The 14,885-nt window shown below is 43.0% G+C and overlaps 1 protein-coding gene across 3 annotated transcripts in view; it reads right to left on the bottom strand.

The window, feature by feature from the left end:
• The window catches only part of NCAM2 (neural cell adhesion molecule 2), a 240,759-nt gene that overhangs the window by 37,857 nt on the left and 188,017 nt on the right, over nucleotides 1-14,885 (bottom strand). For all 3 annotated transcript variants that reach the window (XM_072138586.1, XM_072138588.1, XM_072138587.1), the window contains exon 15: nucleotides 3,479-3,659. In XM_072138586.1, the coding sequence (XP_071994687.1) occupies nucleotides 3,479-3,659 (181 nt within the window). The remainder of the gene's footprint in view (nucleotides 1-3,478; nucleotides 3,660-14,885) is intronic.

Raw genomic sequence — 14,885 nt, 5'->3', positions numbered from 1 at the left:
AAAGTTAACTACACTTTCTGATTTGTTATATCTACGGTTGCTAAATACCTAATCTCCGGTGTATATGGAGTGTACTCAAGTAAGAACATAACTATGCCCCATGATAGTGTACAAAAATGTAACAGAATAAAAATTTAATAGGCAAAAAGAGGCAAAAAAATAGGCACCGTTCTCTGCGGTGGATTCGGGTCCGGCCGGGATTCACTAAGGCAGTTCCTCCGATGTCCACCAGGTGGCGCTGCTGCGCTGAAGAGCATCGGAATGCACTCAAGTACACCGAGCAGGGCTGAGTGAAGGTAAGTGCAAGCTCCGCAACACTTTTTGTTTTTTAAATGCGGCGTTTTTTCAGAATCCGGCGGGTTTTCGTTCAGCCACGCCGCCCGATTTCCATCGCGTGCATGCCAGCGCCGATGCGCCAAAATCCAATCGCGTGCGCCAAAATCCCCGGGGCAAAACAAGGAAAATCGGCACAAATCGGAAATATTCGGTTTCACGTCGGGAAACCGCGAAGAGGGCCCTTAGTAAATGACCCCCAGTGTGTCCAAAGTAGTTCGGGTTTCAGCTTACAGGACTCAAATTTGCAAAGTTTGTTACAAACCCAAACTTTTAGGTTTGGTTAACCTTAACACCAGTCAGGGGTTCACTCAGATCTATGCTTAAAATATGAAAAGCAAATGGCCATTTTTAAAATATGTTTTTTCTAATTACTGGGTGAACAGGTTTATGACACTGAGAAGCTCATTTACATAAAAACATAAACAGAATCTTTTCTGAAAATTTGCTTTGAAACAGAAAAGCCCTGGTACAATGCTGGTTACCTGTGAAGGGATCGCGTAGCTATAATTCTCCCTTTCAGTTAACAAAAGTCACCAATTTGGATGCCTCAACCCTTCATCCACTGCATACCAGTTGAAAGATTATATTTGATCTTGGACAAGGTTTCACCTTTGATAACATCATTGGTGATGACTAATGAGAGATGAGCAGTTTGGACATATACACTATAGTACCAGTTTGGCTTACCTGGCTAGTGTTGAGTAGATACTTGATATCTGTAGAGTTAAACCAACACTATCTGGTATTATTGAGTGGAAACTTACAATAAAGTAACCAGAACTAGGTACTTTCCAATAATGTTTTGTTGTGAAAAAACAAACAAAAATCTTTTTGTGCGATGACCAAGTACCAAGCAGTAGGAGATGGGCCTTTAGGGCACCTTTGATGTTGGCATCTTTTAACAAGGCTTTAAGCTGTAGCCAGAATAACTTAGAGCAGTGGTGGCGAACCTATGGCACGGGTGCCAGAGGTGGCACTCGGAGCCCTTTCTGTGGGCACTCAGGTCATCCCCCAATTTCACCAAATAGGACCACATCCACCAAATCTTCCTGCAGTTCCAAGCAACTTAAGGGATGCTGCTCTCAGTGATATTTTAAAGTAACACATCACTGGCTGTTTGAAAAAGTGAGAAGGTGTTGACTGAACTGCATTGTCTTTGGAGGTCATCCAGCTGGACCCACCATTCTACCTGGAAAGAAGCTACAATGATGGTCTGAATGTGCCCACCTTCTTTCAGCTGCATTGGTGGCATTAGCAGAGCCAATACAATTGAATGATGTTGAAGAACAGGTAGCAATAAGTTACTGCTTGAAATGCCATGTCGGCACTTCAGGGTAAATAAGTGGATTATGGTTGTAGTTTGGGCACTCAATCTCTGAAAGGTTCGCCATCACTGACTTAGAGCATATGTAAACCATCAGAATGTACAGCTGTGAAAATTGTTTTAAATTGTAAAACACATGTCTAGTATTATCCAGTATTAACTTGATGCATAAATAAAACTCAAAACATATATTTGTGGACATGTGAAACGGTTTTTATACTACAATTTTTAAAAAATATATTTATAAAAAATGGTTATAAGAAAAATAATATTATATTTTTACTAATAAGAGCTGTACCACTTCTTCTACTACCACTAATAATACAAATTATAAACAATAAAAAATAAATTAAAAACTGTTAATCTCCTGTTATTTAAGGAAGAATTTTTGTTGTCAAAATTTGCCGTGATCTATGCTGCAGGAGGTTTTCCTAAGTGTTTCTGAAATTGCTCTGGAGACTATTTCTGGTGACATCTGAAGAATTAATAAACTCCTATCAGAGTTAATCCCCATAAATACTGAACTCCACTGTATCGATTTAATACTTACACCTGCATTTCCCAAAAGGTATTTGTCACAGCAGCATCTGAGGCAGTGATGAGAAAATGGTGTTCAATTGCGTGATTTACTTTTCGTGGTGTGGAAACTAAATTTAAGTTATTGAAACTAAACTTGAAGAAATAATAACAGGTCTAATGTGGAACTGCTCCAGCTATCAATGTTATGACTTACTATATTAGGCTGTGGAGGATCTACAGATGCAGAAAAAGGTTTTGAAGAATTAAATGGTTATGCTATTTTATTATTATATATTTTTTAAAAACATCCTCTCTTCTGCTCTTCTCCCAAGTTGCTGCGATCAGCTGAACAGCAGTAGGTGTTAAACCACATAGAGCTTGATCTGATAATAATGACTAGAGATGAGCGGACCCAATAGTTGGTTAGGTGTTCAGGTTTGGCTATCTGACCCGGACATTTTTCTGGATTAGGGGACGAACAGCCAATCCGGAATATTCATGGCCATCTAGCCAGGGCTAATGATGCCAGGCGTGTCAATTTGCCGGATTGGCTGTGCAGCCGACAATCCGGTAAAACGTTCTAGTCAGGTGGTCAAATCTGAACGCCTAACCCGTCCATAATGTCTGCCCATCTCTATTGATGACCTATTCTTTAGTGAGGTCATTATTCTGGAACCTCTTCAAAATATGAATTAATTGCAGCAGCACCATATTATAGCAAATGACAGGGTTGGGCTAACGCTTCAAAGTACTGGAAGATTCAAGACAAAACCACTAGTGGACATTTGGGTTAAACACCAGTAAGATAACCAGACAATATCATTCAGGAATACGATGCAATTCGAAGCATCAAGTTGCACAAGCAATGAATTGTGTAGAGTGGCTCCACCTTAGATATTACATTCTACATTTCTGCTTCTTTAAGGGTATATAGCTCGATAGATGATCTGTTACAATGTGCCACCTTGCCATTTTTCTTAAATGACATTGCCTTGAGTCACGTACAGAGTAAAGCAAATTAAGCAAATACTTGTTTTAAGAGGGTTCAGCCTCTGAGTCATTTTCATACATCCTTAACAGCTCCATGACATAGAGGTATGTCACGGTTCATTAAGGAGTTAAATAATTAGATTTATCTTGTGCCACCTCCTCTTTTTTTCAGATAAGCTGAGATAACAATTAATTAAACAGATGGAAAAGAAAAACGTTCACGCCAATTTATGTCATATTCAATCTTGACCCCTAATTTTCTGTCATTTTTATTTACATCATTTGAGAGTAGATGGTAAATGACCGTACCTGCAATGATGTTGGGTTTGGGTGGCATTATAAACTCATACATGGTCGGCTCGGAATGACCCAGTCTATTTGTTGCTATGATTTGAACTTCATATCCCACATTCCACTGTAGATGTTCTAGAACAATATGGTCTTTATTCCCGAGGAACTTTTTCTCCAGCCACTGATCTTCTTTGTCTTTCTGTGAAGCAAAGTATAAGATTTTTCAATAACACTGTAAAAATAGACCAAATGAACCATTAAGGATTAATACAAGACTTTTAAAACTTTGAGATAACTATCTAATAGCTGCATACAAAGTCTTCTATATGGTAGTCTTCTCAAAGAAGATACCCAGTATGCATCACAAGTCTTATCCCATGTCTGGTCAGGATAACAGAATCTTATCAAAAAGGCAGTTTTTTTTAGATTTTAAAGCCTTCGAAAAAAAATACATGACTAGTGGAGATCTTGATAGGAAACCAACCAATTGTCTTGTCAAATTGCCATCCATTTAGTTACAAACTTCACCGCTGTGTCATATTTTATAAAGGTAGGCAATGAAATAGTATTTTTTATGGATTCACAAGGGTCGCAACCCCATCTTGGGTATATTGTGCTGTAGTCCTAAACTGTACACAAATAGACCACAAATGACAAAACACTACTTTAAAGTAGAATGGGGCACATTTACTAAGGGCTGAGCACCAGTTTTATGTTGGACTTTGCATGTTCCTTCTAGATAAAAATGCTTGCACCAGTATTTAAGAAGGGTCCGCATCACATTTGTGCCGCACCTGCACTAGGTATCAAATTTCTGCACTGAAGGGGGCGTTCCGGTGCTTAGTCAGACGGTGCGCCAGATTTAACATGCAGTCCAACAGAAATATGGTGCCCTCTGCACACTACACAGGCACATAGTACAGTTTGCACTGTTGTTAATGAATGTGTCCTAATGTTTTTGTTAGATATATAGAAAAAACACAAACATCTGAATTATTAGATTTACCTTCAGAAACTGCAGGAGTATAATTTTTCTTGGACACCTTAGGTTAAGCTCAAACATAAAGATGTAGCAAGATTTAACTAGACATGCAACATATATAGCGGCATACTAGGAAAGTAAAGGAAAGGTACATATGTTTCCTTTCTCTCTGCAAATCATATATGGAAATATGAGATGCGAGGTAATAAGCTAAGAAAAACATGATTTTGCAGAAGTTATTTCAGTATATTTGGCATCTATTGAGGTTTTTGTGTGACTATTGCTTCAATCTACATAAATTAAAATATATATTGGAAAACATTGAAATATGTTTCCAAGAATGGGACAAGGAAAACATTGCCTCTTAGCTACCTTGTAAGGCAGCTCCCTTAGCATTAGGCATGACTTTCAGAAAGCCTAATTATGTGAGATTATAGCCAAACCGATATATCTATTCCAGAAGGAACAGATACCCAACTGTAGACAGCACTGTTTTGACATGATTGTGTCTCTTCAGTACAGTTTAGGGAACTGGTTTAGCTGAGTGAGAGGCTTTTGACTGCAGTCATGGAGTTCTCCTTACAGCGACTTTGCTAACTTAGGCCTCCTTGCAGGCGTGTGGAGACTTATAACCGATAGGGGATATAATGTTCCTCCAGCCTCTCACACTGTGCCAGGCAGGAATTGGACATGGGGCCAGTGAAGCTGATGTACTGCATTACTGGTCTTGGATAGAGGTGATAAGGGGCTATTTGGGACACTAAACCATAAAGATGGTTTAGTGTCCTATTTTGCCCTATGACAGGTTCCCTTAAAAGCCTTAAGTGAACTTGGTAAAAGTTGGTGGCAGACACATCTTCACTTTGCAGCACACAATATTTCAAGATGCATAATTTCCTATACATAATTGTGAGAAAGAACTTACACACTTGAAGTATGAAAGACTAATACTTATCCCAACAGGGAACAAGATGAACTCATGAAACAATGCAAATGAGACAATTAAAACAACTACTTAAAACATAAAAGAATCTTCCAGCTAGATAGTGAGACAAAGTATAGTGGAGCTAGCATCATAAAACCAATTATCTACAAGAGCTCCCTTTGGCCATTGTTAAATTGGAAATAGGAGATTTTTCCAATTAATTGTTGTAAGCCGTAAATAGCTAGACTTGCACCTGGTGAAAAGGAGTGACGATAAGTGCGTTTTTTTAAAGAAAGAACGAAAGTAGCATTTTTATGTGTTTTGTCAAACAGAATGATGATACCTTTTAGGGAGAGCCATGGGTTAATGTATAAACCAAGGGAATTCATGATATTATAAATGGGGTAAAAGTTAAACTACAGCATACAATATTATATATTTTTTAACATAAAGAAAATATTTATACCACATGATTACCCAACGTCAGATTGATAAAGGGTACAGCTATATTAATGACAAAAGATCTGTAAGACACTTTGGGGCTTATTTATCAGGACTGATGTGGCGTAGAGGCCCTAAAATAACCACAAATGCTAGCTTATTACTAGCACTTGCCACTACTTTGCCCTCTCTGCCAGTGGGGCGTGAAGAGGCGAGGTGGGGCGTGAAGAGGCGAGGTGGGGCGTGAAGAGGCGAGGGGTGGGAGGGGCGCCGGCTGAGTCTATTTCTTTGTCAGGCTCTGCCTGGCGTAGAATAAACACTATGCAGCAGTCTGCCTCGATACATCGAAAGATGAAAGCCTCTCAATATATCCCACTGTGACTATGCAGCGGCGGGCATATCACACGCCGCCGCACAAGCGCAGGCTTATGATAAATATGCCCCATTAACTATATGATTCATAATGTGGATGGAGGTCTGTTGTTATTGACAGCTGTATTACCAAACCAATAAGAAGAAAAAGTGACTGTTCCAGAAGTAGTTTAGCTACAGTGGAATGGCTAGTGGTTAACCAGTGATTTACAGTCTTGGTATTATTCATGGTCAAGGAACAGACAGGTAAAATAGACAAAGACAGCGGGCCCTGAGACTAAACCCCCTTCCAAGCCTTCCATGCCCGTTTGCCCTACCTACCCAAAGTTGTGTGGTTATGCAAGAACACAGAGACAAATGCAAGACAATACGAATCAAGAGTACAAAATCACTAGGCAAATGAAAAGTCAGAGAATCAGGTAAAGGGTCATAGATACCTGAATATAGAATAAACAAGAATAGACAAGACTACCAAGGAAAGAATGGAACAAAATGAGCAGAACCTCAGCTGTATTTTATAGACAGAGGATGATGCAGGCCCAGATGTCAAGTGGTTTAAGTTTTTAGCTGGATCTTTCCACATTAAACTAAACCTTAGAAAACACATGAGTGATATTTGGTCCATAAATATTTCATTACACCATTTTGTTTAAAATTTAAATTTTTTTTAATTAATTATTGCCATTTAAAAACACCAGTATGACAGTATGACTATTGAAATACAGTACAAGGTAAGTTGTCCTCGGGAATTCCACTAGTGCATCCACGTAACACAGATCAGCAAATGAGCAATATATATCCAGGTATATTGTCATGCATAGGTTAAAGGAAAAAACTATAAAGTGCCAGTGCAACAAAAGGATAAAAATCCAACCCAACATGTACTTATAACATCACAATAAAGTGCTGTGTGCCTTTCCTATAAGTATAATGGCAGAGTCAGCTTACCCATGCTGTGTGTAGCGAGGATGCCGGTAGTTTTGAAGACTAGAGATAGTCTTTAATTAAGGCTACATGCACACGATGTATGCCCGCCCTACTGTAGTATGGCATACATCAGCGCCAGGGAGAGGAGGAGGGCTCACCCCCCCTCTCCATAGGAACACACAGTCCAGAGCACCGTATTCCTTACAAAGATTGGACATATCCTATCTTTCTACGGGCTACGGAACGCTATGGTGCCGCACGTGTGCTGCACTGTACTGCTCCTGTATGGCGCCGCAAAGCCATTGAAGTGTATGGGGGGTGAATATACACTGTATATACATTGGCTGTATATACATCCCCCCTACATTTGTGTGAATGTAGCCTAAAACAGTTATTTATTTTTTACTATTACTCTTTCTGTGACATCTGTGAGTTTGGACTTGCTTGCATTGCTGTAAATAAGCGTTCTACTAAGCTTGAAATGTGTGAGCCACTCAGCTTGTTGTCATTTCTGAATGTTGAGAATGAATCCTTGTATAATAGTAGCATGCAGTGCCAGACAATTATTCAACTATTCCCTAGTGTTTCCCAGACATGTCTTTTCTCCAAGGCTTCTGCGCTGCCGTGGATGCCCATGTTAACCTGTTTGCCTTTTTGTTTTTTAATATTGCAGTTCTTTCCCTAATTGAAGTCAATAAAGAAAATGCCTCGAAAATATGAGACCCGCGGTGTGCGTGCTAAAAATGGGAATTCAGAAATTCATACATTTCCATTCATTAAGATTCCTCATCTGTCTGCTGCTCTAGAAGGTAAAGAGTAATTGAATAGGATTTTCTACTCCACAATACAGCACAATCTGCACAAGAATAGTCAGAGCCGCGATGGATCCCAGAGAAAGGGAAAGAATAAAGGGAGGATTTATACTTTGGATCTAATCCCCTTTTGGCTAAAAAAAGAAACACATGAAAAACAAAACTGTGTTAACGGACCAAAGATTAAACATATTTTACTTATATTAGTTAGATTAAGGAATGCAGATTTAAGGTGGTAGATTGGTGTATTTTTATAGCCCAAATTGAATTTACAATTTAAAGGGAACCTGTCACCAGAAGACCCATTTTTAGATTTTCCCAGTCCCCACAGAGCATAGTACATACGCCGCCAAAGTGTTTTTGTATTAAAAATTGGTTTTCCAGAAAAAAAGATATGTTATATTGTACCCTTCATTAGCATGTGCTGTGTGACTAGGCAGTTGCCCACTGGGAGGGGCTGGAAAGGAGCAGTCCCCCCACCCTTGGGAAACAGCTACTCCATGTGAGCTTTTCAAATATATGAAAACACCCATCACTTGGCTTAGCGACGCCCCCTGCTCCTCTACAGACAATCCTGAGTGTGGGGAGTTATTCATATATTTGAAAAAGTCACATGTTTCCCAAGGGTGGGGGGTAACTGCTCCTTTCCAGTCCCTCCCAGTGGGCAACTGCCTAGTCACACAGCAGATGCTAATGAAAGGTACAATATAACATATCTTTTTTTCTGTAAAACCTATTTTTTATACAAAAACACTTTGGCAGTGTATATACTATGCTCTGTGGGGACTGGGGGAGTGCTAAAAATGGGTCTCCTGGTGACAGGTTCCCTTTAAGTATGAAAAAGCCAAGTGCCAAAAAAGTACAGATCTTGTCAAGACAGGGAATAACTGTGATCCACTGTCCCTGCCTGCTTGCCAGCCCAGTGCTAAACCAGAGGCTACAACTGGGTGGCAGTCAATACTCTTCTGCACAGAAAAGTAACAGGTAAGACAGACAAACAGTGATATTAGACAAACTGAGTCAAAAGCAAGATGGCATTAAGGTTCGAAATCGGAAGGCAGAAGAATAGTTAAATGGTACAAGAATAGGTAAGAATCACAGTAATATCACTCTATTGATCACCAAGAGCCAGAAGTCTTGTCTCACAGGCACTTGCAAAAGGGAGGAAATAGAATACATGCTTTGACTCAAAACCGAACCAGAAAGTGATTGGTGCAATGTTACCCCCAGGACTAGGGGTTATGTAACACATTAGAATAACAAATTGAATCCAAAACTAAATAGTAAAAGAATTAATAAATGACCAGATGCTTTTTTAAGGGGCTAGTGGCATCTACATATGAGCCTTCCTATGAACCTACTCTGTTAAACTATAGAAATGTATATTTCATATTAGATGGATCTGTTTTTGTGCAGATCCTGAGGGTAGGTAACAGATATCAAAAGCAATACTGAGCAAGACCATCCCTTTAAATGTCCACATGTTTAGTTATAGTATTAGGCTCTTCCTTCATATTCATCATGATCTACAGTATATGGACATTCATTTAAGATATGTAACCAATTTTATTATTAGATGAGTAGGGGGCCCACAAATAAATCAACAGCAATTCAACTGCAACGGCCTCAATTGGCCATTGTGTCTATAAATCCAATAGTAGTGAATACAAGTAAGGAAACAGTGTAGCTGTGTTCCACTGTTTATGAGCCACTTGTATTCTTTTATGGGTGTTACAAAAATAAACAGTTCGGTGGTTTATGTTCTGTTACCCAACGTGTTTTCTTTGAGCCATTGTTTTAATAGATCACAAAACATCTATTCAGTATCGAGTTAAGGACCCTAAGAATGTTTGCATCAATGCTGCCTCCAAAGTCATTGGTAATTTTGGTCAAATTTTGGGCTAATCAAAATCTGACAGCATTGTTTGAAGCATTGTTTCTGAAGATTCAAAAATGTTTTTATTAGTCCAATCCTCAATGTTCAGGTCTGTGAAGCAAAGAGAAGTTCAAATTTGGGTTCGGCATTTGGGCTCACACCTGCTGGTAACACCCACAATAAGTGCTAGCAGACATCATAGTTGTTAACTAGAGATGAGCGAACATGCTCGTCCGAGCTTGATGCTCGGTCGAGCATTAGGGTACTCGAAACTGCTCGTTACTCGGACGAATACTTCGCCCGCTCGAGAAAATGGCAGCTCCCGCCGTTTTGCTTTTTGGCGGCCAGAAACAGAGCCAATCACAAGCCAGGAGACTCTGCACTCCACCCAGCATGACGTGGTACCCTTACACGTCGATAGCAGTGGTTGGCTGGCCAGATCAGGTGACCCTGGGATAGACTAGCCGCTGGCCGCGCTGCTCGGATCATTCTGTCTCTGGATGCCGCTAGGGAGAGAGCTGCTGCTGGTCAGGGAAAGCGTTAGGGTGTTCTATTAGCTTACTGTTAGGCAGGAGTGATTCTCAAAGAACCCAACAGCCCTTCTTAGGGCTACAATAACGTTCTACTTTTTTTATTTTAATTTGCATCTTTTACCATTTTGTGAGGAATTAGCAGGGGGACTTGCTACCGTTGTGTTTAGCTCTTAGTGGCACACATATCCATAGCAAAGACCGAAGTGGCAAAATTCAGTAGGGGTTGGATTTCTATTAGGCAATAACTCAGTGTCATCTCATCTGGCATAGTAGTGTGCTTCCTTTGATACTTGGCTAGAAAATAGCCATAGGAGAATACAAACAGCTTCTTGAAGCCTACAGTAGCGTTCTATATATTTGATTTCTGGTTGATCTGCTGGTGGCTGTAGTTTCTGCAGTGCATGTACTTGCCAATTCTGAGCAATTTGTAGTGAGACTTGCGACCGCTGTGTTCTGCGCTTAGTGGCGCACATATCCATAGCAAAGGCCGAAGTGGCAAAATTCAGTAGGGGTTGGATTTCTATTAGGCAATAACTCTGTGTCATCTCATCTGGCATAGTAGTGTGCTTCCTTTGATACTTGGCTAGAAAATAGCCAGAGGAGAATACAAACAGCTTCTTGAAGCCTACAGTAGCATTCTATATATTTGATTTCTGGTTGATCTGCTGGTGGCTGTAGTTTCTGCAGTGCATGTACTTGCCAATTCTGAGCAATTTGTAGTGAGACTTGCGACCGCTGTGTTCTGCGCTTAGTGGCGCACATATCCATAGCAAAGGCCGAAGTGGCAAAATTCAGTAGGGGTTGGATTTCTATTAGGCAATAACTCAGTGTCATCTCATCTGGCATAGTAGTGTGCTTCCTTTGATACTTGGCTAGAAAATAGCCATAGGAGAATACAAACAGCTTCTTGAAGCCTACAGTAGCGTTCTATATATTTGATTTCTGGTTGATCTGCTGGTGGCTGTAGTTTCTGCAGTGCATGTACTTGCCAATTCTGAGCAATTTGTAGTGAGACTTGCGACCGCTGTGTTCTGCGCTTAGTGGCGCACATATCCATAGCAAAGGCCGAAGTGGCAAAATTCAGTAGGGGTTGGATTTCTATTAGGCAATAACTCAGTGTCATCTCATCTGGCATAGTAGTGTGCTTCCTTTGATACTTGGCTAGAAAATAGCCATAGGAGAATACAAACAGCTTCTAGACCTACAGTAGCGTTCTATATATTTGATTTCTGGTTGATCTGCTGGTGGCTGTAGTTTCTGCAGTGCATGTACTTGCCAATTCTGAGCAATTTGTAGTGAGACTTGCGACCGCTGTGTTCTGCGCTTAGTGGCGCACATATCCATAGCAAAGGCCGAAGTGGCAAAATTCAGTAGGGGTTGGATTTCTATTAGGCAATAACTCTGTGTCATCTCATCTGGCATAGTAGTGTGCTTCCTTTGATACTTGGCTAGAAAATAGCCAGAGGAGAATACAAACAGCTTCTTGAAGCCTACAGTAGCGTTCTATATATTTGATTTCTGGTTGATCTGCTGGTGGCTGTAGTTTCTGCAGTGCATGTACTTGCCAATTCTGAGCAATTTGTAGTGAGACTTGCGACCGCTGTGTTCTGCGCTTAGTGGCGCACATATCCATAGCAAAGGCCGAAGTGGCAAAATTCAGTAGGGGTTGGATTTCTATTAGGCAATAACTCAGTGTCATCTCATCTGGCATAGTAGTGTGCTTCCTTTGATACTTGGCTAGAAAATAGCCATAGGAGAATACAAACAGCTTCTTGAAGCCTACAGTAGCGTTCTATATATTTGATTTCTGGTTGATCTGCTGGTGGCTGTAGTTTCTGCAGTGCATGTACTTGCCAATTCTGAGCAATTTGTAGTGAGACTTGCGACCGCTGTGTTCTGCGCTTAGTGGCGCACATATCCATAGCAAAGGCCGAAGTGGCAAAATTCAGTAGGGGTTGGATTTCTATTAGGCAATAACTCAGTGTCATCTCATCTGGCATAGTAGTGTGCTTCCTTTGATACTTGGCTAGAAAATAGCCATAGCAATAGGATAGGATTGTTTGGTTTTAAAAACTCAAAAAAAAACAAAAAACACAAAAAAAAAAAAAAAACACAAAAAAACACCAAAAAAACAAAAAGAAGTAAAAAAAAAAAAAAAGTTATAACTCTCATTTTAAAAATGTTTAACCCGAGGGCTAGGGGTAGAGGACGAGGGCGGGGACGTGGGCGTCCAACTACTGCAGGGGTCAGAGGCCGTGGTCCTGGGCGGGGTGAGACACCACCTGCTGATGAGGGAGCAGGGGAACGCCGCAGAGCTACACTCCCTAGGTTCATGTCTGAAGTTACTGGGACTCGTGGTAGAGCACTGTTGAGGCCAGAACAGTGCGAACAGGTGATGTCGTGGATTGCTGACAATGCTTCGAGCAATTTGTCCACCACCAGTCAGTCTTCCACGCAGTCCACCCATGTCACCGAAATCCCCACTCCTCCAGCTCCTGCACCTCAGCCTCCTCCCCCCCAGTCTGCCCCCTCCCAGGAAAATTTGGCATTTGAACCGGCATACTCTGAGGAACTGTTTTCTGGACCCTTCCCACAGTCACAAACCACTTGTCCGGTTGCTGCTGAGCAATTTTCCGATGCCCAGGTTTTCCACCAGTCACAGTCTGTGGGTGATGATGACCTTCTTGACGTAGTGGAAGTGTGTAAAGAGGTGTCCGACGATGAGGAGACACGGTTGTCAGACAGTGGGGAAGTTGTTGTCAGGGCAGGAAGTCCGAGGGGGGAGCAGACTGAGGGATCGGAGGATGATGAGGTGACAGACCCAAGCTGGGTTGAGAGGCCGGGTGAACACAGTGCTTCTGAGACGGAGGAGAGTCCTCGACCTGAACAGGTTGGAAGAGGCAGTGGTGGGGCCAGACGGAGAGGCAGGGCCAGAGCTGGTGCATCAGCGCCACTGTCAACTAGTGAAGCTCCCGTGGTGAGGGCTCTTGCGGCGAGGGCTAGATCTTCAGAAGTGTGGAGGTTCTTTAAGGAAACACCGGATGACCGACGGACTGTGGTGTGCAACATTTGCCAAACCAGGCTCAGCAGGGGTTCCACCACTACTAGCTTAACTACCACCAGTATGCGCAGGCATATGAATGCTAAGCACCCCACTCAGTGGCAACAAGCCCGTTCACCTCCGGCCGTGCACACCACTGCTCCTTCCCCTGTGTCAGCTGATAGTCAGCCCCCTGCCCAGGACCCTGGCACAAAAACCCCATCGTCGCCTCCACGATCCTCCACAGCATCCACCAGCGTTCAGCTCTCCATACCCCAGACGCTGGAGCGGAAACGCAAATATAGTGCAACCCACCCGCACGCCCAAGCCCTTAATGTGCACATCTCCAGATTGCTTAGCCTGGAGATGCTGCCCTATAGGCTAGTAGAGACCGAGGCCTTTCGCAACCTCATGGCGGCGGCCGCCCCTCGGTATTCGGTCCCCAGCCGCCACTACTTTTCCCGATGTGCCGTCCCAGCCCTGCACCAGCACGTGTCAGACAACATCATCCGTGCCCTGACCAACGCCGTTTCTAACAAGGTCCACCTGACCACGGACACGTGGACGAGTGCTGCCGGGCAGGGCCACTATATATCGCTGACGGCACATTGGGTTAACTTGGTGGAGGCTGGGACCGAGTCTGACCCTGGGGCTGCTCATATACTGCCGACGCCGAGGATTGCGGGGCCTACCTCGGTCCAGGTGTTTCAGGCCTACTATGCCTCCTCCTCCTCCCACCCCTCCTCCACCTCCTCCTCCGAACTACCATCCGTGGGCACGGCGCCATCAGTCGGTAGCTCTAGGCACAGCAGCAGTGCCGTCGCTAAGCGACAGCAGGCGGTGCTCAAACTGCTGAGCCTAGGCGACAAAAGGCACACCGCCCAAGAGCTATTACAGGGCATCACGGCGCAGACTGATCTGTGGCTGGCACCGCTGAACCTCAAGCCGGGAATGGTTGTGTGTGACAACGGCCGTAACCTGGTGGCGGCTCTGCAACTCGGCAGACTGACACATGTGCCATGCCTGGCCCATGTGTTAAATCTGATAGTGCAGCGTTTCCTCAAGACATACCCCAATCTGTCTGATTTGCTCACGAAGGTGCGCCGCATCTGTGCGCATTTCAGGAAGTCCAGCCCAGATGCTGCCACTCTCAGGGCAGCGCAGCGCCGCCTCCAACTGCCCGCTCACCGACTGTTGTGCGACGTGCCCACGAGGTGGAATTCAACACTGACCATGTTATCCAGAGTTTACCAGCAGCGCAGAGCGATTGTAGACTGCCAGATGTCAACTTCCACCAGAACTGGTAGTCAGGTCAGTCAGCTTCCTCAAGTCTACAATGAGGAGTGGACGTGGATGTCTGATATCTGTCAGGTGCTGAGTAACTTTGAGGAGTCAACACAGATGGTCAGTGGCGATGCCGCCATCATCAGCCTCACCATCCCGCTGCTTGGCCTGTTGAAAAACTCTCTGGTCAGCATGAAGTCGGAAGCTTTGCGCTCGTCACAAGAGACGGGGGA

The sequence above is a fragment of the Engystomops pustulosus genome, chromosome 2, assembly GCF_040894005.1.
Source record: "Engystomops pustulosus chromosome 2, aEngPut4.maternal, whole genome shotgun sequence".
Taxonomy (NCBI): domain Eukaryota; kingdom Metazoa; phylum Chordata; class Amphibia; order Anura; family Leptodactylidae; genus Engystomops; species Engystomops pustulosus.
The sequence above is the reverse complement of the archived record's forward strand: the minus strand, read 5'-3'. Positions and strand labels throughout refer to the sequence as shown.